The 27,027-nt window shown below is 38.3% G+C and overlaps 2 protein-coding genes across 12 annotated transcripts in view; both read left to right on the top strand.

Moving 5' to 3' along the window:
- Window positions 1-2,881, top strand: part of ANKRD17 (ankyrin repeat domain 17) — a 163,508-nt gene extending 160,627 nt beyond the window's left edge. For all 6 annotated transcript variants that reach the window (XM_042984388.1, XM_042984389.1, XM_042984392.1 and 3 more), the window contains 4 exons: window positions 116-364; window positions 885-1,063; window positions 1,475-1,639; window positions 2,279-2,881. In XM_042984388.1, coding sequence (XP_042840322.1) covers window positions 116-364; window positions 885-1,063; window positions 1,475-1,639; window positions 2,279-2,338 — 653 coding nt within the window. In that variant the 3' untranslated portion in view covers window positions 2,339-2,881. The remainder of the gene's footprint in view (window positions 1-115; window positions 365-884; window positions 1,064-1,474; window positions 1,640-2,278) is intronic.
- A 5,551-nt stretch (window positions 2,882-8,432) lies between these two features.
- The window catches only part of LOC102951587 (cytochrome c oxidase assembly protein COX18, mitochondrial), a 46,793-nt gene continuing 28,198 nt past the window's right edge, over window positions 8,433-27,027 (top strand). The window contains exons 1-8 of one of the 6 annotated variants that reach the window (XR_006216945.1): window positions 8,433-9,091; window positions 10,247-10,347; window positions 12,829-12,992; window positions 13,955-14,079; window positions 15,845-15,956; window positions 18,790-19,527; window positions 24,168-25,076; window positions 25,552-25,657. Coding sequence is in view for 1 of the 6 variants with exons in the window: in XM_007086934.3 (XP_007086996.1) it covers window positions 8,750-9,091; window positions 10,247-10,347; window positions 12,829-12,992; window positions 13,955-14,079; window positions 15,845-15,952; window positions 18,790-18,963 (1,014 nt within the window). In the remaining 5 variants the exon portion in view is untranslated. Of the gene's footprint in view, window positions 9,092-10,246; window positions 10,348-12,828; window positions 12,993-13,954; window positions 14,080-15,844; window positions 15,957-18,789; window positions 20,516-24,167; window positions 25,077-25,551; window positions 25,658-27,027 lie in introns of those variants that run through there. The other 5 variants (XR_006216944.1, XR_006216943.1, XR_006216947.1 and 2 more) reach the window with 5 other exon arrangements.

Here is a 27,027-nt window from a genome sequence, read left to right on the forward strand (position 1 = left end):
TTTCCTCAGAGAACACATACTTATGGTGTCTTCAGGATTTAAGATTTGATTTTACAAAATTACATGTATACTCTATAGATGACATGTATACTATTTCAAAATATCTTTTCTCTAGATTCTCCTGCACAGTCAGTATCCTCTGGAGTTCGTGCACCTTCGCCTGCCCCATCATCAGTACCTTTAGGGTCAGAGAAGCCCAGCAACGTCTCTCAGGACAGAAAAGTTCCAGTCCCCATTGGGACTGAACGTTCTGCACGTATCAGGCAAACTGGAACTTCAGCTCCATCTGTTATTGGGAGTAATTTATCTACATCAGTAGGGCATAGTGGAATCTGGTCTTTTGAAGGGATTGGTGGCAATCAAGGTAAGACCTGCTATCCTGCCTACTAGAAATTAAGTTTATGCATTTAACTAAAATATCATAAGTAATATGTAACTTTTACAGTCATTCTTAAAAGATCTGTGTTCATATCTCTTCGTTTTGACTAATCAATTTTAAGAGTTCACGCCATTTTTTTATTCCCATGTGATCTCCCATTGAATTTATCATTGCATTCTGGAAATTGTCTAATACAAGCATATTGTTTTCTCCATTTCACTGTATTAAGGAGAAGCTAGTATTTTCCTGGGACTCCAGCTCTTATCTTACCTTAGCAGTTTTTCTTTTGTAATAACCAGTGTTTAGGTTATTTTATTAGCCTATTATATCACTACCTACCAACACGGAAATACTGCAGTAAATATATAAAAGTAGGTCATTATTCTAAAGGGAAGCACAATTCAGTGTGGAAAATTCTAGAAAAAAAATACAGAAAAGACTTTATTTTGCTGTCTTTTGATGTTAAATATCAACTATTTTTTTCTGCCTCTTTGTTTTCCCTCAGATAAAGTAGACTGGTGTAACCCTGGGATGGGAAATCCCATGATTCATAGGCCAATGTCCGATCCAGGAGTGTTTTCACAGCATCAAGCAATGGAGCGAGAGAATACAGGAATTGTAACTCCTTCTGGTACATTCCATCAGCATGTTCCTGCAGGATACATGGACTTTCCTAAAGTTGGGGTAATGGTGACTTAAATAAGCATTTTTATATCTCTAAATGTTTTTCTTATTATTAGCCTTATTTTACTTCCAAGTGGGTAAGTATTTATGAGATGATATGTGGGCCTCAGACTGTAATTATATGTCAAAATCTGGCTAAAATATAAATATTTATATCCTGATATTGTCCCAGTTGTTTAGAGAAATGTTCTTTGAGAAAACATTTTGGCTGTATTAGGCTTATATATAATCTAATGCTAGAAGAAATCATATGATGGAAAATAATTTTTAGATTACCTAGATAATGTATATTTTCAAAATAAGATGAAGTTTCAAATATCAATTTTAATGCCATTGGTTATATTGGGAAAAGTAAGCAGTGACTTGAAGATATGACTAATGTGCATAATTTTTCCTTTCTTCTTTTTTAAGGGTATGCCTTTTTCTGTGTATGGGAACGCAATGATTCCTCCAGTAGCACCTATTCCTGATGGTGCTGGAGGACCCATATTTAATGGCCCTCATGCTGCAGACCCCTCTTGGAACTCCCTGATAAAGATGGTTTCGAGCTCCACAGAAAATAATGGCCCTCAAACGGTAAGGCTGATCATTCAGTGAACATTTAGTTAGTGTTTATGAGGTGCCAAGACAAACAGGATACAGGTAAATCATGGTAGTGAGGGAGTATGGTGAATATGGGAAGTTGAGGAAATTGAGGGAAATTTAATAGAGCTTAAATACAGTAGAGAGATGTGGAAAATGGTACCAAAGGCATAATATATTTCATTGGGTAGCGATGGTAGGCAAAAGGTTTTAAGTTGCAAAGTGTTATAATTTTATACATCAGAATTTACTAATGGTGTGAAAAGGGCCATCTAGAGGTTACTTCTTTTAAGTATTTTAAATTGCAAAACAATGTAGAACTCTGAAAATTTACAGAAATTATTAGTGTATTTTAGTTTATTTTGGTGTATATATCATATCTTTGTCTCATTTTCCTTCTTTAATCATCAGTCTATATGTATTCAGGTAATGGTTTTTAAAAAATGATAAATCAGATCCTGTTTGAGAATTAAGGGCTTATCATTGCTTTTCTTCATTGTTTCTAAGCGTGTTGCAGATTGAGTGAGATTTAGCTATTTTAGCTTACAGATATTAAGAGCACTTAATTTTTGTTTTTATCAAATATGTGTTACAGATGTAACACTTAATAAAATGTATGCTCGATTTTCATAGGTGTGGACTGGACCCTGGGCACCTCACATGAACAGTGTGCATATGAACCAGCTCGGCTGATGAGGATCGGCTTGTTAGCCTGCAGATTCCTTTTCATTCAGAGGAAATCACAAGTGGCCGAAAAAAATTCATGCTCCCAAATCATTCTACTGATGTGCTTGACTGAAGTGTGTAGGCTTTTTGCAGAAGAAGTTACTAACTGACCTATTTTCTGTGAACATTTGTGACTGCCCATTCCCCACCACCATCCGTTTTACCTTAGTTAGCATTTTTCTTATCATTTTTCTTTTTTTCTTTCCCTCTTCCCCTTTGGACATAACTTTCTGTTGAAGCTGTTCTTTGGCTGGTTGGTTTTAGTACTGTAAACTGCTTCTGAGCAAACACGGAAATTTAGCAAAATTATGTAAACTTGATCCTGAAGTTTTAGAATGGCAAATAAATGTACAATTGTTTACATAACAGAAAAGGCTAAGCAGAAAGTAAATTTCAATATGTCAGTATAGAGGCTCTACTTTATGTAGACTTAAATTAATGTGAGATATGTACCTTCATATTCAGAAATCTGGATGTTTCCTTCATACATTAAACTATTAATAAGCATAACTTTTCTGCTTGTGTAATTTAAGTATAAAGTAAAACAATGGGCATTATCAGTGGATGTTTCCCGATGCTGGCTTTTAAAGTACCCATCTTGCTCTCTTTAGAGTTTGTTTGCAGCAGGGCACATATAGAAGAAATCTATCACTTTTTCATGTTTTTTTATTACCTTCTCACACTTTTAAAACTAATACACACTTCTCTTCACTCTTCTCTCTTCACTTTTACCGCTAATACCAGTAAAATTCTCTTGCTGATCGTGAAGTAATTTTGTAAAGATTTTTATTGTAATGGCTGCTACAGAGAAATGGAGCACCTTCATCATCACTTGTGGTTGCTTCTAACCATAAAATGTTTAGTCATTCTGAGAATTTAAAAAGCCACCACTGGTTCCCAGTCAGCATATATAGGCTCTTAATATACTGTTTATTATTAAACAATTCAATGTACTATTTTATATTGGAAAATATTGATTCTTAACATTGGCTTTCCAGTCATCAAGAGTCAACATAAAAATTCCAATTTTCAGTAATCTAGTGGAAAGTATCTTTCCCCCCCTGCCCCCCCCCCCCCCCAATTTTAAAGGCTTCTTATTCTCTACACTTGTATATTATCAGTGAAAGGGATCAACAGCTAACTTGGGGCAAGTAATAAGGGTAATTTTGCATTTGTCACTAAGACAGTTTATGATATACGTGACTACACAGAATACAAAATAACGTCTTCATTTTACCTGTTTATATAAGATACAGAGCCACACTAAACTACTCAATGGGATTTATCTATTCCATTCACTTAAAACAATAAACAATAACGTATTCAAGAAGAATATGTGTCCTACCCTGTCTCATATGGAAAAATAAATCATATGGTTGAAATATAAAAGAAAGTAAGCATAAAAGTGAAGTAATGAATGCATCAATAATCTCTCTCTTTTTTTTTTTTTTTTAATTAAGCAGATTCCACAGTGGTAAAACTAAAATTTAGGTAAATGACTCAGAGTTGACAATAGTAATATGGTTCCTTGGCTGTAAAGTAAATGAAATGATTTCTTTATGCTGGTAGCTTGAATAAGGGGTAAAAAGATTTCTCAAAAATGTCTAGAAGTTTGTAAACAACACATTTATATCTTTTAATTTAGGAAGTGGTCTTAAAATATATAAATTTATGATTGATATGGCCAAATTTAAGGGAAAAGCTAAATGATATCCTGCAAACATAGCTATGAAATAAAATTACAGCACTTTACTAAGAAAGGTGTGTAATGCTATTTAACAGTATTTTATCTATGACTTTTGCCACTATCCTATAATTTTTTGCTTATTTTTTTTCCCTGTGTTAACTAGGATTATTTTATAACTAAAATAATCCTGCTAGGTAATAGATACCACCCAATAATTATTACAACACATGAGTTGTGTTCATTCACCAAACAATTTGTTAAGATGGGGGGTGTCTTACTAAGAAAGAACCTATATTTTCCTGACTTTAAACCTATGGGACAGGGGGATATAGATTGTATGCTCCATATTTAGTTTTAGAGATCAGTCTTGTTGAGTACAATACCATGATTTTAGAGGTCTGTACTGGGAACATTTTTCAAATACATTTTTTATATTTCAGATGTAATGCACTGCATTTTTATTTGAACAATAAAAAAGAACCCATAATCCTTTGAGACCATGCAGGTCTTTTTTTCCCCCTTTTTGAAAGTATATGGTTTGTGTAATTGCAGACTACATAATGTATTTCTTTCATTCTTTTAAGAAGTGACTTAACTCTTGGAAATAATATTTGGGTTAGATCACACTTCAAATACTGAAATAATTAATATCTCAATTGTGTAATCTTTTTATATCAAGCATTCCATTTTAGAGCTGATTTTGTTCACCAGTGCCAACAGAATCCCCTTTTCATAAGTTCTCAACATATATCAACATATTCAGAAAAACTGATTTTACTATTCATATGAAAGATATTTTCCCCTTCTGTTTACTGTTGTTGTAAAACTAAGTCATTTTGTTAGTAGTTGAAAATTAACTTTTTGTTAAATTACTTATTGTGATTTTTCTTCTCAGGAAAAAAATGGCGGTGGGGTCAGTAGTTCACTGACTGATTCTGTCTTGTTTTTCATGAAAATATTACACCATCTTTCTTTTGACTCAAATGACCTAAATACACATTTGCTAAAAATTATTTTGCACACTATATTATTCACTTCATCTTTCAAACAATACAAAGTGATAGACTAAAGAGGGAAATTCAAAATCACAAAGCTTCTTCAGAGCCTCTGTTTTATTTCATCTATTTTTCACATTGAGTTTTTCAGAAACACTCTCATTCCTGCAGATCTGCCAGTACAGAACTTTTGCAATGCCAAGTAGTGTAACGCACACCCTCAGAAAGCAGAGGCTACTCTGCTGTCCACCATTTTGGCCTATGAAAGATGTGGTAGGAGATAGCAGGGAAACCTGTATACATCCCACTGATCAATGCTTGCTTCAACAAGTCCCAACACTCAACTAACTGGTGTTATTTCCAGGGGATGAATTTAGGATGAGAGCTTCATTAGTGCTTTAATGTGACTTACCTGTGTTACTTACATGATTGCAAAACTACTGTCACTTGTATTTTGGGTGAGTAAAGAGTGTGCAACTATGGCTTGACATAAATAAGAGTTCTGTAATGTGACAGAATACATGACTAATAGATGTGTTATAAGAGGTTTCATATTAGACTTCTACCTTTAAATGCATTCACACTTTTGAAAGCTGAAAGCCAATTTTGCATACTCAGTACTTAAGAACCATGATAAGAAAGATGAGAGGATGTTTTTCTTTAAAAAATTTTTTTTATGTTTGTTTATTTTTGAGAGAGAGAGGGTGAGCATGAACGGGGGAGGGGCAGAGAGAGAGGGAGACACAGAATCCAAAGCAGGCTCCAGGCTTTGAGTTGTCAGCACAGAACCTGATGCAGGGCTTGAACTCACAAGTTGTGAGATCATGACTTAAGCGAAGTTGGACGCTTAACCGATTGAGCCACCCAGGTGCCCCAAAGATGTTTTTTGACCGAGAGAGAGAAGCTAATTTTACATTATGTAGCTTTGGTTTTGAAAAGCAATGCATTAAGTAAGTAGAGGAAAAAAAGAAATTCAACCTAAATCTGATTCCAAGAGGTCACTTTAACAATTTCTTATGAAAATACCTTTTAAAGGTTCTTTTGTCAAACATTTCAAAAGGCATATTTGGAAAATGAGAAAAGTACAAATATACAGTTTATGTGTGTAAATAGCCTATATTCAAATTTTGACCCCACTCCTGTGTTCAGCACTGATGGGTAAGAATTTCAGAAACTGCAGAAAGAAAATGAAAGTCTGTTTTTAAGGAGCTTAAAGTTAAAAAAAATAGTGTGTGACATAGTGAAGACAAGAATATTATAGGCTAATTATAAGCTAATTATAAATGTTGAACTTTTAAAAAGTGTTCTGGTATGTTGTGCAAGTTCATTTGCAGTGTTAGAATTGACAAGATTTCATTTGGTTTGCTAGGTGTTTGTATGGTCATTTCATACTGTATTCTGCAACTCAAAAGATACAAGTTACCACAGTGTTGGATAACCAGTACATACATACACATCAGTGCTAACACTCTACTTTTGTATTGGGCTTTTTATTTTATTTTATTTTTTTTAAGATTTTATTTTTTACGTAATCTCTACATCCAATGTGGGGCTTGAATTTACAACCCGGAAATCAAGAGTTGTACACTCCACGGACTGAGCCAGCAGGAACTCCTGTATTGGGCTTTATAATCGACAAATACTTCCCCCGCCCCAACATGCTTTACCAAGTAGATAAGTTTCGATCACCTCTAATAAATGAATGTTAGTATATGTGAAATTAGTAGAAAAATATCCATAAATTTTATTTAGATCACAATATTGAAGCTTACAGTAGCAACACTTTAAAGTGAGAATATGTGACACCAATATGTATCCGAAAAGGTGGACCTCATCAACTCCGTGTCTCCTGCATATTAAAAGGTCAGAGTACCTAGCTTAAGTGCTACTGTGGAAGGACCAATTTCCAATGACATCAGTTCTCTGGAAGGAGAGGAACGCAGCATCATAGAATTTGCTTCTTTATTCCCACAATCTTTAGGTGAAGATATTTCCATTTAAAATTCGTTTCCACTTAAAATCAGTAGTGAGTAGCAACCAGTTGTTTCTTATTTACCTTAAGTAGAGTGGTACCTTAGTTTTTTTTTGTTGTTGTTTTTCCTTTCAAAAAGGAACATCTTAGGGGCGCCTGGGTGGCTCAGTCAGTTAAGCATCCAACTTTGGCTCAGGTCATGATCTCCCAGTTTGTGAGTTTGAGCCCCGCATCGGCTCTGTGCTGACAGTGTGGAGCCTGCTTGGGATTCTCTCTCTCCTTCTCTCTGCCCCATTCGCACTCCCTCTCTCTGTCTAAATAAATAAATAAACAAGTTTTAAAAAATTTTAAAAAGGAACATGTACATATAGCATAAGTTGGGATTTGTGTGTTGAAACATTTCAAAATTCATGTAGGTGCAAAATTTGTAACTGCAGTTTGACATTACCCCAACATTTGTTGGAGGCTTGTTTTAACCAACATTTTACTCTACACAACACAATTTGGGGCCTAGGACTAGGAGTAACCCCTATGTGAGTAAACTCCTTCGCGTCATTCCAGTTTGTGTGTACTGTTGTCAGGAACACAAAACTAAAAACTAGTCCGTGTAGATTTAGCCTATTCCTTTTAACCCGAAGACACAATGTTACTGTTGAGGCTCTTGAACGTTTCTATAGGATACATGTAAACTAGTAAAGAATACACCGTGCTGCCAGTGATAACCCCTCTTAAGTAATGAGACTGTCTTAATAAAGTTTTGCTCTTTATAATGGAAGATAAAATGACACTCAGTTTGCAGTTGGGCTTGAAAATGTTAATTGGAACAGGTAAACCAATTAAATCTTTATACTGTAGATAGAACTATGCCTAGTACGTAATGGATGCTCATTGAAACTCAGGGTCAGCCAGAAACACATGCCTTTCTCCAAGCAGGCATTTCGGCAGTATAATCTATTTCAGTAAGTAGCAGAAGCAATCAGGTTGCACGTAAAGAGGTGGGGGACTACCCTCTCTGGTCACAAAAACCACCCACCCAGTCTTTCCACTAAAATCACACAATCGGTTTGAAAGTGAAAAAGAATAGGGACGCCTGGGTGGCTCAGTCCGTTAAGTGTCCAACGGGGCTCAGGTCGTGATCTCCTGGTTTGTGAGTTCAAGCCTCCCATCAGGCTCTGTGCTGACAGCTCAGAGCCTGGAGCCTGCTTCGGATTCTGTGTACCCCTCTCTCTCTGCCCCTGCCCTGCTCGCACTCTGTCTCTCAAAAAAGTGAATAAACGTTAAAAAACAAACAAACAAACAAACAAACAAACACAAAAAACCTGCTAAAGTGTAAAGGAATGGAAAGGCTCACGCCTTACACCGACTTAAAAGGCGAGGGCGCCTAGAGAGAGCCGGGTCCCGCCCAGGGCAGCAGGCCCCGCCCCCGGCTCTACAATTCCGGTCCAGCGTCTGAGGCGCTCCAAGCCAGCAGCGGGAAAGTTTTGTGTCTGCGCAGGAGGCCTGCCCGGTGCCGCGTGGGAAAGGCGGGACTTTCCTACCTCCTGCGTCATCCCCAGTGCGACGCAAGACGTCACTGGCTTGAACGGGAAGGTCAATAGTAGTGCAGCGAGCGCCCGTTTTTCGCCTTGGGTTTCCGGCGCGTGCGCTTGGCGGTCTAGGTGCCGCGGATCGTAGCCCGATTCTAACCTCTGATGCCCGTGTTTTAGCTCAGCCCCGGCGCCCACATGCTGTGCCGGCTTGGTGGTAGGTGGCTGCGGCCGCTGCCTGCACTGCAGTTAGGAGTCCGGGTCCCGCCTCTTGCGCCAACCTCGACGGGCGGCATTAAGCACTCTGCTCTGCCCGCTTGGGCCGTGGCGTCAGTCTCTGCAGTGGGCTCTGGCGGCCCTGGCAGCTGGTACGAGGCTCTGGCCACGTCGGCGCCGGTGCAAGGCGCGGAGGAGGTGCTACTCGGCGTGCACACCGCCACGGGTCTGCCCTGGTGGGCCTGCATCGGCCTCACCACCGTGGCTCTGCGCGGCGCCGTCACTCTACCCCTGGCCGCCTACCAGCACTACATCCTGGCCAAGGTGAGGGCCACCTGCACCCTGCGCATCAGCTTCGGCGGTGAAGGGTGGTAGACGTCTACCGGGGGCTTAAAATCCCTGGCTGCCGCCGGAGTGCTTAATGTAAATCATCGTGACCGCCTTCTTTGCTAAGAAATTTAACTAGCACTGGATATGGAATTGAGAGATGTCTGGTGATATGTGTACTTGTCATGTCGTTTACCCTGCTGGGTTTGTGCTCCAAGCCCAAGTGGTTGCTGCTGCTTGCTGCTAGAGAATGAGAGAAGTAAAAGAATTAGCAGAAGAAGTTGTGTGGAGAAACCTGTAAATTTGCCGTCTTAAAGGTTGTAGTAGCCTGTATGCCTGCAGCATCTTTTGTCTCCGAGTATTCCAGTTCACCTTATTGAAAACAACTACTAAACTAGCGATTTGCAAACTTGATTCCTTATTCAGGCCGTGCTGCCTACAACTCGGGTTAGTCGCAGCCACTTGACCTTCAGTGTTTCGTTCTTTTTTCTGTGGAATCAGGTAGTAATGCCTTCCTGGCCTACTTCACAGTGTTATGATATCAAATCAAATACTGTAGGTTAAAGTGCTTTGAAAGCAAAATATTATTCAAATGGGAAACTTCAAAAATAATGTCTTAACGTGTTTTCAAATAATTATTGAGGATGTGGAGACCCGGAAACAAAGGAAATTATCACCATTAAGACAGTGACGTGCTGTACAGAATTAACACAGAACAGAAATAAATACAAACTTTTTGTGGCTCTGTCGCTGTCACAGAGCGTATTAAAGACTCTTAATTAATAGACTTCTGTTTTCTCAGTTTACATTATTGGAAAATCCAGGGGTGAAACATTCTAGGATTCAGTTCTTATTTAATCCTTATAATAATTCTGTGAGGTAGGTGTTGTTAAACATTTTATATTATGAGGAAACAGGGTTTTACAGCTTAAGTAACTTGCCTGAAATCACATGGCTAAGAGTATGAGCTGGAATTTGAAATTTGGTTGTAACTGAAGATTTCTTAAGCAAATTAACATCTTCTGCTTAGACTTAAATTTTCTTGAGATGATCAGTAAACCACATTTCTGAGTGAGTTAGAGGAATATTATGAGTGGTTATGGATAAGATCCTTTATGTGCTCATAACAAATTCTACGTTTTCTTTAGCTAGGTGGAAAATTTGCAGCCAGAAATAAAAAACATTGCAAGGCATCTTAACCAAGAAATTGCAGTTCGTGCAAATCAGTTGAAATGGTCCAAAAGAGCTGCAAGGTGAGCTAATTCTGTGCATATAGACCTACATGTGTATGTATATATATACATACACTTACATACATCCCCAAATTGTGTCTGTGATTATGTTAATTAGAGGTTTGAGTATTCTGTAGCTGTAGCAGCAAAGTAGTTCTTTCACTCTTTAATATTTTAATGTGTTTGTGTGGTATGACAGTTTTATATAGTGGACTGAAAGCAAGAAGTAGAGAAACAAAGAGCAAGTTCCTTCTTGAGGGACTCCAGCCTCCTGAAAAAGACCGATAATCAAATAATGACGTAACAATTATAAAAAAGGTTATGTACAAGTTCGGTCATCATGGAAAGTCAGGGAAGGCTTCACAGGATGAAGGTACCGTACCAGTCTGTTGGAAGTTTAGTCAGCAAATGATACAGAATATTTATACACTTGACTGTTTTGGAAAGAAAGGTACAGCAGACAATAACCCACAAGAAGGGGGAGGTAGAAAATGTGAATGTGTGAATGCCAGGTTAGAAGAAATTAGATAGCCAAGGTGCTGTCTGTCCACTGTGGTTACCCTGTGTAGTTGTCTGCCTGGGCTCTTAGCCCTTAGAAAGTGCTTGAATGGGCTGCAATTCTATGCCTGCACTCAGCCACTGAGAACTTCTAAGTCCTGCTTCAGTCAGCCTAAGTTACTACTTAGTCAAATTCTGGTCTTTACTAGACTAAGTGTTCACCGGTTCACAGCAATGAGAAAAATAAGGGTTTTTATTATGAGTATATGATGTATATATGGTTGTTCATATATTTTTACCTATATGGGTAGACATTTGCCTACTATTTTCAACATGAAATTGCTTCCCTCTTCACTTAGTGTTGAAAATTTGGAAAGACCTGCCATTTATTTTTATTTCAGAGAGAGAGAGAGCAAGCAGGGGAGAGGGGCAGAGGGAGAGAGAGAGTCTCAAGCAGGCTCCACACGCAGTGCAGAGTCTGACTCGGGACTGGATCCTGCAACCCTGGGGTCATGACTTGAATTGAAATCAAGAGCCAGATGTTCAACCGACTGAGCCACCCAGGTGCCACAGAAAGACCTGACATTTAAAAAAATCATTGTGGTAGCTTAATATCTTTACTTGATAAACTTAACAGTGTTTAAGTTTTATTGATCAGAGAAATCTAAGGACAACAAATCTAGGCCAAAATAACAGATTCATAGCTGCTCATCTGAGTTATAAATGCAGCCTAGACAAGCCTGATACCTTGCTTATGCAGTACTGGCAGAATGATTTTCCAGATACATCTTCACACAGATAGATGACTTTCTAGAAAGACACATCTGAGGGTTTCCTGCATTTTCAATGGAACTGAGTCTTGAAGGGTAAAAGTGAGTTTGTCAGGTGGATAGCCAGGTAAGTGGACTGTCCACGAAGATGATTTAATGACTTCCAAAAGCATGCTGATGTAGAAGTCTGATATATTGGATAGCCTATGTCATTTAGGCACCAGAATATATAGGTGTGTGTAAAAGAGTAACAAAAAATAAAGTTCAAACCGTAGGCAGAGTCTAAATTACAAAGCCTGGGATATCTGTGTACTGTCTTAATGTAATACTACACTATAATTGTGTTACCTTCAAGCGTATTAAATGTCTACCTTGTACAAAAACCTGCTACAAGAGAATTAGAGATGAGTAAGACCCAACAGTTGACCTTCAAGGAGACTTTGATCTAGAAAGTGGGACTTAAGGCAAGAGCAGGAGTAACTAATAGGATTAACAGAGAAACATGAAGAAAATCTTCATGAAAGAATTGAGGGGCACCTGGGCGGCTCAGTCAGTTACACGTCCGACTTCTGCTCGGGTCATGATCTCAGTTTGTGAATTTGAGCCCTGCGTCAGGCTGTGTGCTGACAGCTCAGAACCTGGAGCCTGCCTTGGATTCTGTGTCTCCTCTCTCTGCCCCTCCCATGTTCATGCTCTGTCTCTCTGTCTCTCAATAATAAATAAACGTTAATAAAAAATTAAAAAGAAAAAGGATTGAAGAATGGAGACCATTTTAACAGGTCAAGAACCTGTTACATATTACAGAAGCACATTGCTATAAAAGGTATATTCAGAGATCAAGTAATTGAGCTTGCCTGGAATGGAGGGATTTTAGTTAAATGTGCTTTCACCTTTAGAATTTCTGGTACAGACTGGTCAGACCATGTCAGTAGTGAAATTTCACTTGTTAAAACCTAATTGGCCAAAGACCATCAGAGACAAAGCTTATAATCCGACAATGTCAGATTTATCAGATTGTTATATAATTTGTGTACATTGCTAGAGAATTTTCAGTAAAAGGCCTTATTTGCCTTTTGTTAGGCAACCCCTTAATATAGCCTATGAGAACTAAAAATCCTGCACAAAACTTAAGCTAATAACCACAACATGGGTGTGTTTGTACTATGGGTATGAAGCAATGTTAGTCAAATGACATTTTCTCCTTTCCCTTTTTTTCCCTCTTCCTTCAAACTAGACTCACTTATCTAAAGAATATGCGGAGGCTTGTTTCAGAGCTGTATGTTCGGGACAACTGCCACCCTTTCAAAGCCACTGTGTTGGTCTGGATTCAGTTTCCAATGTGGATCTTCATGTCCATTGCCCTCCGGAATTTTAGCACAGGAGCAACACATTCAGAAGGTAGTTATTATAGAAGTCTCTTTCCCCCAAATAAGTTCTCTAACAATGTTTTTGTACTCAAAAAACAAAAACAAAATGTGAAAAATCCCTATACTTTTTATAATTAGTATATTGTCACCATCTTTCTTACAAGGGTATAGGTTTTAAAATATCACGTATTAGCTAACTAGCCATGTTGAGAAAACAAATGAATATAGAAAGGACAATAGTAATAGAATTGACCCTTGAACAACACAGGTTTGAACTGGGCAGATCCACTTATAGGTGGGTTTTTTACAGTACGGCACCATACATGTATTTTCTTTTCATTATGATTTTCTTAATAACGTTTTCTTTTCTCTAGCTTTATTGTAAGAATTCAGTATATGATACTTGGGTTATAGGTAAGGCTTCCAGACAACAATAGGCTTTCAATAGTTAAGTTCTTGGAGAGCCAAAAGTTATACACAGATTTTCAGCTGCTCGGAGGGTCGGCACCCCTAAGCCCTGAGTTGTTTAAGGGTCAACTGTACTTCTTCATGGAAGTCATAATAAATTTAGTGTTATAATTCCATGATTACGTTTTCTGGCCAAGAATTTCTTCTGTTTATAAAATTAAGAGATCAGAAAAGTTTTCACAGTTATGAATGTAAACATTAATTAAGAAACCGTATAATGAAAGCATGTATTTTTTACTTTCATTTAAAGGCATTTCTAACCAGAAAGTAATCTGAACAGAAAGAAAGTAGCCTATGGACAAATAATTATACAAACACAAGTCTGAAAGAGTGCTGCTACTCTATGCTCCTACAACTGTTTGCTACAGAGAGCTTTCTCAGCACAGGAAGGACTAGTTTATGTTGTGGAATGAAAACGAATGAAAGCAATACATGTCTTCAGTGTGAAAGACCCCTTATTTGAATTAGACTACTTATGTCTTGTGTATTTCTTCCTGCTATGTTTTATTTATGAAACTGTTTTAGCAGGTTTTTCTGTTCAGGAACAGTTGGCTAATGATGGGATCCTGTGGTTTCATGACCTCACTGCACTAGATTCCACTTGGATTCTGCCTATCTCTGTTGGTGTCATCAATTTACTAATAGTGGAGGTCAGTGGTTTTAAATGAGATTTGTTTGCCATTGGAATCATTGAGATTTTTGTTGCTGTTGCACCATTTGAATTGTTGGTGATAGCTCTGAGCTAGAATTGAGATTCCTTGGTTTCTGGTCATAGATCAGACATTGGCAAACTCTGTCTGTTTTAAGCCAGTTCCTTAATCTCTCTGGGGGGCCACATGCTTATAATTAAAATGGAGGAGCTGAATTAGAACACTTCCAAAGTCTCTTTCACCTTTACAATGATCTGAATCTAATACATACAATTTTGTGATTAGTTTTTGGTAAAGAGAGTAATTAAGATACTTATCAGTCTGGTTTTATTCTTCCAGTAGGTTGGCAATTTGTGTATATATTTAAAATGTAAATTTGTAAGCAGGAAACACCATATCTGATTGTCATTTTTTAGCTGTATGACCCTAGAAAAGTTAGAACTTAGCTTTATATGATGGAGTGGAAAAATACAGATATACAAAATATGAATTGTCAACTATGTCTCACCTTTATCCCATGCTGTGTTACTCAGCAGTTTAGGGAAAGCAAGCTTTTAGTTGTATGAGGAGCTATTCTCAGACTTTGAGTAGGACATAGTCTCTTTGAACTGGAACAAACCTTAGAAATGATCTTTAGAACTTCAGTTGAGATCTCACAGACCTGTCACTGGTCTCTGTTTGGGGAATCTAAAATACCATCCTAAAATGATGGTACTCTAATGTCTTGGGTTAAAATTTCTTGAGAAAAGACTCCATGTGTAGTCTAAGTGTTTTCCTAAGATCACCTAGCACAATCCTATGAATGTGGTTGGTACTTAGTAAATATTTGTTAGAACGAAAGAAGTGGTAAACACAAGGTCACAGTGAATTAATGTCAATCCTTAGTCTTTCCTTTTAGTGACGAATGACCCGGTATATATAAGTTTAAAAAAACTTATTTTTTATTTTTTTAATTTTAGAGAGAGGGAGGGAGAGTGCGAACCGGGGAGAGGGACAGAGGGAGAAAAGAGAGTCTTATGCAGGCTCAACGCTCCATGCGGAGCCCAATGCAATGATCTCATGACCCTGGGACCATGACCTGAGCTGAAGTCATGAGTCGGATGCTCAACCAACTGAGACACCCAGACACCCCAAGAAAATTTATTCTTACTTAATATACACCATGTGGCAGGCACTGTTGTAAGCAATTTACATGAATTAACTTACTTAATTCTTAGAATAATCCTGTGATGTAGCTACTAATATTACCCCTGTTTTAAGTTAGAGAAAGTGAGGTACAGAAAGGTTAAGTAACTTGTACAAAGTCACATAACCACTAAATGCAGGGCTGTTCACATGAATCTAGACAGTTTGGATGTAGATTCTGTGTTCGCAGTTATTACACTATGCTGCCTCTTAAGTAATTCATAAATCATAACTGCTTTTCCTAGCCTGGTTCTCCCCTTATTCCATGGAGCCAGATTACAAACCTTTGAAGTACCTATTAAGTTCCTTCTTTATGCCAGGCACTGTATGTAGGTGCCAAAACAAGGGTAGTGATTCATACATAGTACCTATCTTGAAAGGACTTTCAGTCTTACAATCTTTAAAAAAAAAAACACAGATGATCAACTATATACATTTATCAGTGTTTTATTTTTAACTTTTTTGCTTCTATTAAAATATATGTAGGTGGAGGTCAGTCAAAAATCAGGTTGTATTTTAAAGCTTGTCTAATTTAATATGCTTAATACTCATTGTGTGTGTTTATATTCTACTCTCTCAGATTTTTGCTCTGCAAAAAACTGGAATGTCTCGTTTTCAGACGTATATTACGTACTTCGTTCGTGCAGTGTCAGTGTTGATGATTCCAGTTGCTGCGACAGTACCTTCAGTGAGTAAGCACCGGCATTGTGGGTAGTGTGCTAAATCCTCTCTGTGCATAGCTTACACTGGCTAGGATTCTGCCTCTTTTTTTTAATGTTTAGTTATTTTTGAGAGAGAGGAAGAGAGATCTGAAATGGGCTCTGCTCTGACAGCAGAGAGCTCCACATAGGGCTCGAACTCATGAACCATGAGATCATGACCTGAGCCGAAGTCTGACACTTAACTGATTGAGCCATCCAGGTGCCCCAGGATTCATCCTCTTCTATTGAGCTTCATTTGACTAAGTCCCTTACTGGTTTCCAGGTTTCTGTAGTAATTAATCTATCACCAAGTGACACTCGAATATTTCTTGGGTTGGTTAATCTTCCTCTGTGTGAAAGTGAGTTAGCTGTCAACTCTGTTTCTTTTTTTTTTTCAGTCTTACACAGCGCTGTGAACATAGTATTTGCTCTGTTTAATTAGTTGAAATATTGAATTCCTTCTGTCTACATAGACTGGGCCAAGGAATTTAGCTCTTAAAAAAGAAACAAAACTTCATGCTGAGTCCATAATGGCTCATATATAATATCGCTTAACCTCATAAAAATTCAGTGGGATAGGTACATCTGTCCCCATTTACATGTCATTACACTCTGATAGAAATGGAAAAAAATAGTTAACGTTTGCAGTTATTTCCTATTTTCAGCCTTTGTTTATTTCCCAATGAAACTTTAGTGCAAAGAGGGCAAAAGCTGTATTTGGCATTATCTCTGTCTTTGCTGAGGGCCAACACATAGACCATGAAGTAGAAGTCATTTGTGGGTGGTATGTAAAGTTATATCTGCATATATGAAAGTACTTCATTATCCTAAGAATCTGAACCGGTATGTTTTTAGCATCAAAAATGTATTTTTAAAGCTGTCCCTTGGCCATAATACTGTCACTAATCCTGTGTAAAATAAGTAAGTCTCCACATTTCTAAAATAGACATCGTAATGTCTGTGAGAAGTAATGAAATAGCAACAAGTGCTTATTATGGTACTTTTCATGTAATAGTAATGTTGTAAAATACCCTGTGAAAATAGAATAGTACAGAGTCATCGCATTTCTGGGGGAAAATAATACCAGTTATAACTAAGGAAACTCCCTGGTCAAATAAGATAGGAGCAGTGAGTTTTCCGTGAGGGATTGGGTTTGAAATGGGTGACAGATCTACAAAGCAATGTCTTAAGTACCCAAAAGTTTATTCTCTCCAATATAGGAAATTCAGAGTTAGGCAGTTTGGGGTAGAGCTGGTATAGCAGCTGCGTGAAGATAGGAGAAACCCATCCGCCTTCTCTCCCTGTGTTCCATCATCCACAGCCTGTAATTTCTATCTGTAAGGCCACGGGATGGTCATGATGGCTGCTGGAGCTTATCTTGCAGGATTGGTAAAAGGGTGCTTCAAGTGCAGTTATCCTCTTTAAGGAGCCTTGCCAGAAGTCACACCCAACACTTGTGCTTACGTCTGACTTACATGGGTCATAACCTAATTGCAGAAGAGGCTGGCAAGTAGTCTTTTTTTTTTTTTTTTTTTTAAGATAGCAGTATACCCAGCTAAAAAAGAGAAGTTTATTACTAAGGAAGAATTATTCTTAGTAGGCAATTTCAGGGTAGTTTTTGTGTCCTGGGTAAGTTCAGATGATGATGATTGCCAGTATTTATTTGATATTGACCTTGTGCCAGGCACTGTTTTAAATGGCTTACATATTTTAGCTCGTATAATTCATCCAGTGTGCACTGAAGTGGGTGCCATTATAATCTCCACTTTAGTGATGAGGAAACGGGCACAGAGAGGGTAAGTAACTCACCCAAGGTCACTCATTTATTAAGTGATACTTAACATCTCTTAAGTATCTAAGGCACATCCAGGCAGTTTGGCTCCTGCTCATAACTACTATGCCAATCTCCTTTGAGGATGTATTACGTTCTGCCCCTAAGAATTTACTTTGGAACAAAGGCAGGTAGGTCACCTACTGTGCTTAGCAGTCTCTGTAAGTTATCACATTTTTTCCCCCCCAGCAACCTTCTGAAGTAGGTATAGTTCAGTTCCCATTTTATAGATGAGGAAACTGAAACAGAAGGAAAATAACTTCCCCAAAGTCAAATAAATGGAATTCAGAGTCAGGCAGTTCTACTCCGGGACCTGGACTAAACCACCATGGGGTCATGCCCCTGGAGCCTGATCACATTCTGATGCCAAAGAAAAGTTTGGAACAGGGATGTATGTATGGGAATATTTTGAGAGGCTACAGAACTTAGCCCTTGACCTAAATAAGTCACCCTGGATGGAAGTACAAGAGAAAGTGGAAGAGAGACTGTCTCTGACAAAGGCTAAGATGCTACATTCCTGACTAAGAAACTGATTACTGGGGACATTATTTATAGACGATAGATCACTGTGTGGAGGGAAATGGGATCCAGGGAGCCTGAATGGCTGTGCCCCACAGTACCCTACCTCCAGTACAGCAGCTTGTCAGGACTCTTGTTGGGGGAAAAGTGTGCTGTATTGCCAAAGAAGGGAGGTGACATCTGTCTTGAATCTCTGCCTGGGAGATGCTCTCTGTCACCCACTTTCTATCATGAATACCTCTCCTTTTGCTTTCTTTTCACTTTTTGGTCCTTTCAGCCTCCTTTCTTACTTACTAGATTCATGACAGGTATCTAATAGCCGCTACAGGTCTTGCTCAGTCTGGTGCACTGCTATTTGCACTGCTATTTACAGAGATTGTAATTTTCCTTTTTTATTGCCTGTCTGTCTCTGGACATCAGTGTTCTTGGAGAATGGAGAAGCACTAACGTTCACGTCCTTTCTTCTCTTTACAGTCCATTGTCCTCTACTGGTTGTGCTCCAGCTTCATGGGCCTTTCACAGAACTTGCTGCTGCGTTCTCCCAGGTTTCGCCGACTTTGCCGAATACCATTGACCAAGTCAGATTCAGACACTCCTTATAAGGACCTCTTTGCTGCCTTTTACGCCAAGTTCATTTCAAGAACATGAGAGGCTTTCCAGTAATTTTGAAACAATTGGAAGTATAACTATCACACTACATTTAAGTTTAGAAATTCAGATGTGATTTAATTTGTCTTTATTTAAAATCATGAATTGTGTGAAGTACTGTGGGTTAAGATATAATACAAAAGTAGAATCAAAGTGTCTGGTTCTGCTTATAAAATTACAACTTGCTAGAGGTGCCAAAACTTTGGAAAACAGGATTAGATACTGAATGATGTTAAATTACACTGACCAATCTCATACATTAAAGTTTTTTAAAGTAAGAGAATCCAGTGAGGTGATTCTTAAAATTTTGGTGGTGTGGAGGATCATAGACCCGTTTGCACATCTGCTAAAGCTATGGTTTTCTTTTCAGACAAATCCTGGAACTCACAGTATGGGGGCCTTCATTGACAACCCCTCTGCCCCACACCAAGGCTCTCTGGTGATTTCCTGGTTGAGAACTCTTATTCTCATGGAACATACAATGATGAGTTAATGTGTGACTTTTAAAAAATGGACTTAAGATACATGCAGTAGAGTAGTCCATACAAGAAAGTACCTAATATGGTAGGTGATCTTGCCTTAAGACCTGCTCTGAAAAAATACGAAACGGGTACATTCCTTTTTCTATAATTTAAGACGTCTGGAATAGAGTACAGCACTAAGTATTGCTAGAGCCCAGAGTGGAAAATCTTAAGCATTCAGTTTATTTAGTCAAAGGAAGAAAACTGGAATGGTGGCTACCTATTGTGGATGTGATTTTATAAACTTTTTTATTTGGAAGATTAAGTACTTTAATGGGTTTATTATGGTAGACATATAGGTGAAATTAACAGGTAGTATAAATGGTAGATCCAGTTGTTTGATTTGAAAAGATGATAAAACTAATTGTGGAATAATTTGACAGTTACTTAGGAAGGTGATAAATTGTAAGTTTTCATTAAGTTGGAATGCGAATACAATCCGAGATGCCCTGCCATCCCATCTCATGTTTTACAATAAAGTAAAAACTAAAGCAAAATCAATTCTTTCTTAAATAATGTCTATTACATCTTAGCCATTTTAGTTGCCACCTAATTGAGAATTTAGAGGTAGCATTTAGGATCTGGTTTTCTTTTCTTGACTTCCCAGTCCTGGGTTGTGACTGCCCTATTGATGGAACTGTCTTTCTAATCATAGTGAAGGAATTGAAACATATGTACAGTCAGTCCTCATTATTCACAGATTTTGTATTTGCCAATTTGCCTACTCGCTAAAATTTATTTGTGACTCAAATCAGTACAATGCTTTTGATGCCACAGAGTGGCAAAAAAATTGAGTCATTCGAGGTACATGTTCCCAGCTAGGTCAGATAAGGCAACACTGTGCCTTCTTGTTTCAGCTTTCATACTATATAACCAAGTGTCCTTTACTTGGTCTATTTAGTGCTATGTTTTTTCTCATTTTTGTGCTTTTTGTTGGTGATTTCGCTATTTAAAATGGCCTCCAAGTGTTGTCATACTGAGGTGCTGTCTAGGGGCGCCTGGGTGGCTCAGTCGGTTAAGCGTCTGACTTTTGCTCAGGTCATGATCTCGCAGTTCATGAGGTCGAGCCCCATGTCAGGCTCTCTGCAGTTAGCAGGAGCCTGTTTCAGATCCTCTTGTCTCCCTCTCTCTCTGCCCCTCCCCATCTTGTATGCTTGCGCTCTCTCCCTCTCTCCCTCTCTCTTTCCCTCTCCCTCCCTCCCTCCCTCACCTCTCTCAAAAATAAATAGATATTTAAAAACAAATCAGTCAATCAATGAAGTGCTAGCTGGTTTTCCCAAGCACAAGAATGCTGTGATGTTCCTTAAGGGGAAAATACCTACATTAAATAAACTTCGTTCAGGCATGAATTATGGTGCTTTGGCCATGAGTTTACTGTTAATGAATCAGCAATATATTTTATTGAGTTGACAAAAACGTGACAAGAGGCTTCCGGGAACATGACCCTTTTTTTTCTCTTGGAGCAATGGTTTATGTTCACTAAGTTAGTTTTTGTGGTAACTTTGTAGAATATAACAAGAATTGACTTTCTGTAATGTGCAATCAAGGAAGCAGAGGCAGAAATGGGTATGGTAGTTGTATTATAGCAAAAAGAGGAAAGGGAGTTTGAAATATTGGAACAAGTTGACTCTTGGCATGTGTATCATTGTGTACTGATACATACATTTTTCTCATAATGGGGTGAAGGAATTCAGCCCTCTTTCCCCATCTTACTCTAAGAAGTTGTCACTTTCTGAAAGTAAGAAATAAAGGAATGCTGTAACTCCCTTTTCCAGTAGGTGAATCTGCTTTCATGAGCATGCTTTTCCTTGTTTACTCTGATTCCTCTTGATTTCTAAATATATACTCAACATCTTTTTTCATATAGATATAATTTCCTATTGCTCTCCCATTTTCCGACTTCTTGAATTGCTGTTACAATGTATGTAAGTTTATTTAAGAATATTTCTCCCAGATCTCAAAATAATTTCTGATAGGGTTGGAGGTAGCTGGGATCTTGGAAAATACTCATGAATAAAGAAAACTGATACATTATGAACAGAGTTGAATTAGTCACCTGACTTCAGGCTGGTAAATATTCCTCTCATTTCTTTCTCTAGGCAGAGTTGTTAGTAAATAGCAAGTCCTAGTTCAGAAAATTTCATCTGTGGTCTTTGCTCTTACTTCCCCAGCAGTTTGTCATAGTCTGGAGTGTTTCCCGAGCCTGAGGTCAGGGGAGGTGGGTACTGGATGCACACAGAGGACACACATGCTGTTAAGATCCCTTGACAACTTCCTGTTGGATGCTTCTCTGTCCTCTGCCGCTGAGGGACTGGCAGAGCTCTGTCCTGGACACTGCAGAGTTCAGGAAATCTTTCTGTCTTTTCAGATGGAGAGCATAATCTATTTGTGTGTGTTACCCTTCCTCATTTCTGGAAGTCAGTCTTTTTGTTTGTTTGTTTGTTTGTTTGTTTGTTTCAGGTGGGCCTTGTTTTTGTCTCTCGCCCAGATTCACTTTTTTTTCTGGGTATGACTCAGCCCAAGAGTTAGGAAAGAGTTAGGAAAGAAACAGTCCTGGATCTGTTTATATTATACCATGATGATACTGGAGCTCAGGAGTATGTTAGGAGATGGAACTGTCATACCCAAATAACTAAATTAGTTTTCCCTGGAACCTCTGTAAGAGAAAACCCGAACAGTCCTGTCTTGGCCAGATGACATAGGTGGGAAGAGGAGGCTCACTTAAGTTAAAGGCAAAATCCTTGATTGCCACCTTCACAGATAACCCAGGAGAGGATGGAGAGCAAACCTTTCTAGGTACATTTAAACGTGCTCAAGAGCTAAAGACCAAACCCTACCCCCTCTCAGAAGAGGTACAGCTAGTTCTAGACTATATTGGGGAAATTGTAGTTTCTGAGGAAAAGTGGGAAAATGAGGGCCCACATAAACCTTAGTAATTTCTCTGTTGTGCATGTATGCTTCGTTCATTCCGTGTGTCTTCATAGGTTTCTCCTCTGAGGATCCCACGAATCCCCCCGCCTTTTTTTTTTTTTTTTTTTTTTTTTTTTTTTTTTTTTTTTTTTTTTTGAGACTCAACCTGTTAAATTGCTTCAATACCAGAGTAAGCCCTGAAAGCAGTAGGAACTCAGATCCTAGAAAAAAACTAAAGCATGTAGTTTGTTTTTCTCCTGGGATGTTAAGTGAAGTTACGACAGAATGCAGAATTTTAAATTTCAAGTATGACCTGTGAATCTGCGCAAGAATTTGGGTTTCTGTATTAAAGCTAAATATGCAAATGTGATGTAAAACATGAGACTGTAGTTATAACAGATCATTACCGACACTTGTCTGTTTTTGTGAGCTGATTCTACCAGAACAAAGATTATCTGGAAATGCTGAGAATCTATAGAAAATGTTCTGAATGAACCTTATGGATATATATAGTTTAAAGTTGTAATAACTGATATTTTCTAATTATTTTTGTTATCTTTTCTTTTTATATATTCTGTATTTTATGAAATCAGTATTTAGCTTTGGGACATTTGAATTTGTGTAGTATGAAAACCATAGATATTTCTGAAATTTTGGACCTGTGTTTAAACAAGTAAAATAAGTATACTCATATATATTTTTAATATATTCATATATATAATATGTATGAATTTTCGTTCATGAACATTTCAGGCAAAACCTAAAGACTTTGGGGGTACCTGGGTGGCTCAGTCGGTTGAACGTCTGACTTCGGCTCAGGTCGTGATCTCACGGTTTGTGAATTTGAGCCCCGTGTGGGGCTCTGTGCTTACAGCTCAGACTGGAGCCTGCTTTGGATTCTGTGTCTCCCTCTCTTTCTCCCCTTCCCTGCTCACACTCTGTCTCTCTCTCTCTCTCTCTCCCTTTCAAAAATAAATAAACATTAAAAAAAAATTTAAAGAGAAAACCAAAGACTTTGAATTTACATGTATTCTTTGCTAATTATATGAAATACAAAGGTACAAAGGTACTCTCTCAAAATCTTTTGAAAAAATGAAAAACTGGTACTGTGGTCAAGCTAGTGCTAATTGGGGGCATTCTTTGTTTTTCATCAGGTTTTGTTTTTTCATAATGTTGATCAGATTTTTTGCTTCTATAATTATTACTTAAGGTGTTTCTGTACCCATATACATATACTTTTAAATTTTAATTTGAATATAATTAACATACAGTGTTCAATTGGTTTCAGGCATATAGTATAGTGATACAGCAGTTTTGTACATTTTTTAGTACTCCACATGACAAATGTATTCTGAATTGAATTGGGGGAAACCTTTAAACCTGTAAACCTTGGTATGATAATACATTACATTAAGTTGGTATAAGTATCTTATATATTTCAAGATTTATGGTATCGTAGCTTGCAAAAAGCAAAATAAGTTTAAAAAGCTTGAAAAATCAGGGTAGTACTTAGCAAATGTTTAAAATAATGACAGTATATAAAAGTACATTAGTTTTAATATTACTAAAATTAAATGATGGGTGAAGAATTAGCTTATTCAGCCAGAGAGTGTGCATAGGAATTATGTATTTGTAATTATGTATTCAGTCCTTAGAGAATGTAAGTAGATCATATAATTGTGAAATTAGATTGTTGTGCAGAATTCTGGAGACCGGGGTTTTGAATATTTTACATCATCTCAAAGTACAGTAGACTTTTCTCTGTTCTGGCAGGTGACAGCCACAAAAGAAAGCCACCTCGTAAGAGCTTTGAACTATCAGCGGCTGCAATGCCGACAAAGCAAACTGAAATAAATGAACCAAACGTCATCAGATAAGGACAGACATTGTCACGGAGAGGCAATGGTGACTCTTGAACAAAAACAAAAGGAATGATGAAAAAATCTTTATTCAGTAATTGTATTGCTCTAATGTTGCATTGTTATTTTGGAACTCTTATTGTTAGGTAAAATATATAACGTCTATTAGGTATCTTAAGTTTTCTTTGGATGCTGTAACACATTCCTTTATGGCACTTAGGCGACTAAGAGGGAGATGTTATTGACCATATTTGTTGGAGATTTATTTTAAAAATTTGTTAAGTGAAGTATAGTTGATGTACAGTATCATATTAGTTTCATGATATTGCAGCACAGTGGAGATACATAAGATAAATTCTTTTCAAGTTTTTCTTTTAAGATAGCTTCAGGAATCACCCCTGAGAAAGCAAGTGGTCCCACAAAGAGGGTCCTGCCTCCCTGCGGTTCACCACCACCATCCTCAGAAAGCCTAGCCTTCATACCTGTTTGACTTAAGACCTTCCACAATCTCAATTAGGAACTATACATAAAAGCATTTTGGTCCTGGTTGATTTCCATCCATAGGAACATAAGACCCGGCCAATACCACAAGGGGAAAAAAGTTACCAGCTTGGCAATGGCAGCAAAATTCCCACGAATCAGCTAAACCAAGAAAGTGCTTTCATACAGAGGCCTTGCCTAGTTCTTAGAGCCATAACCTTATGCTCTTCTGTAACTTGAACGTGAGGGAGATCCTGATACAATTGCCCCAAAGGAATTGCAGAGAGAACCCTGGCCGCTTGCGTTCGATCACAGACTGCCTTCTTGAACGCCCTGTGTTTTGGTAAGTTTTACAGAGTCTTACCTTTAATTACCTAGTCCTATACCGCTGGTTTTGTTTAATAAAATGAGGACTTCTGGGTGTTGGGGAACAAAAGCACTGATGGAAAGACCTGAAATAAAACTAAAAGTACTCCTAGAAAACATCACTTCTACTGAGGTAGTCAATCTAAGGTAACAAGACATTTCTATCCTTGAAAGTCTCTGCTAGACTCCAAAGGGCCAAGAATTTCATGAAAAAAGAGGCCTCCAGGGAAAGTGCCCAATTTCTGTCTTTTCCATTTCTAGGAAATATCACAAGCACACTTCTCTCCCTTTGCATCCCTGATAAGGCAGTTTACATTTGTTTTGCCTTGGTTAGGAAAGCAGCACTGTATTTAATTTAGCTTTGATTTTTGTCTTCTGGCTAAATTGTAGCTCTCCAGGGAAATTTAAAAATGCATTATGAAATACACCTAACTCTATTCCTTTCATTGCAGCTGCATTTCTGCATGTTCCAACCGTAGTACAAATAATTTGAGGGATTTCTTCTAATTACAACCTCAAGCCTCCTGGATCTTCTGTGAGTGATGGCTGCTTCTGAGGGTAAGGAGTATTAAAAATGTAAATTCTTTATCTATGAGAGAGCTAACAGCTTCATATTCCATGCTATTTTAAATTTATCCTATATGTTGCTACAGGTAGGAACCCTCATAAAGTTTTATTATAGAAGCTTCTGTTGTGCTTGACTTTCCTAATAAAACGTCTCTGGCTATATCCAGCCTGATCACCAGCCCTTTCTGTCACGTATTCTCCAGAATTTTTCTTCTTCTCATCTAGGCTTCCTTTTTCTTAACTAAGTCTTCCACTGTACCTCTACTCTCCCAAACCTTTCCTCTGTTCTTACGTCCATTATACAGTAAACAAAATTCTCCTTGCAACTCAGGATGATGGAAGGTGAAAGACCTTTTATTTTTATTAGTAGATCATTATTTCCCTACTCATATGTAAGAAAAACTTTCTGTATACACGCCAACTGGATCTACCACTTCCTACGCTTGTTTCTGGCATCTATTGGCCATCTGGTCACCCCTGTCATTTACTGGCTTCCTCTCTGTCTTCAGGGCTGCCATCACAGTGGATGACTTCAGTAGCTAAGTGGACGTCTTGGTAGGTTAGGCAGTTTGTTAGGTTCCTAACAGGATACCTGGAGGTCACTAACGAAGAAGTCATGGCCAGCTATGGGGAAGGTCAGAGGCCTGTCCTGGCAGCACTCCACAAGAAGCAGGATCAAACCAGACAGGCCCAAGATGGCAGATGCCATGAAAGGAGACCCTTGGCCAAATCAGGAAGAAAAAGCTCAGAAACCCTGCTTCCCCACCACTACCCAAGTAATAAATATTCTGCCACCTACTTCACTGTAATAAAAGATAGAAACCCGACCGCCCGCGTACACAGCTCCCTCACTGGCCAGCTTAACCTCCCCTTCTCTCTCTCTCTTTCCCTCTTTCCTTCTTTCTCTGTGTCCCTCCCTTCCCCCTTTCCCCTCCCTTCAGCTCGCCTGTCTCCTATCTCAAAAGCGTACTTTTCGCTTTAATAAACTTTGCTGCTTGTGTTACTTGTCTGCTATGCTGTGTGTCTGTCCTCGAATTCATTCTTGTGACAAGACCAAGAACCTTTGGCAACTCCTTTGGGTCTGGCTGGGTCGAGGCTCCAGGACCCAGGGACTCCCCAGTTCACCTGGCAACAGTCTCATCTGACAACTTTGTCACCCAGTCGTTTCACCTGCTACCTGAGATATGTTAGTAATTCCTTTCCAGTCTTCAGGACTAAGTATTTCACCAGGTGATGACAATGTGTACCCTGCAGGCCATAGATTATTGGATCTGGGTTGTTCATGTAGCCCAAGCAGGACCATCAAATCTCTAGGAAATTTAATCTAAGAGCTATGAAGACACCAAGTCAATTGAGTAATT

Source organism: Panthera tigris, chromosome B1, assembly GCF_018350195.1.
Source record: "Panthera tigris isolate Pti1 chromosome B1, P.tigris_Pti1_mat1.1, whole genome shotgun sequence".
Classification (NCBI taxonomy): domain Eukaryota; kingdom Metazoa; phylum Chordata; class Mammalia; order Carnivora; family Felidae; genus Panthera; species Panthera tigris.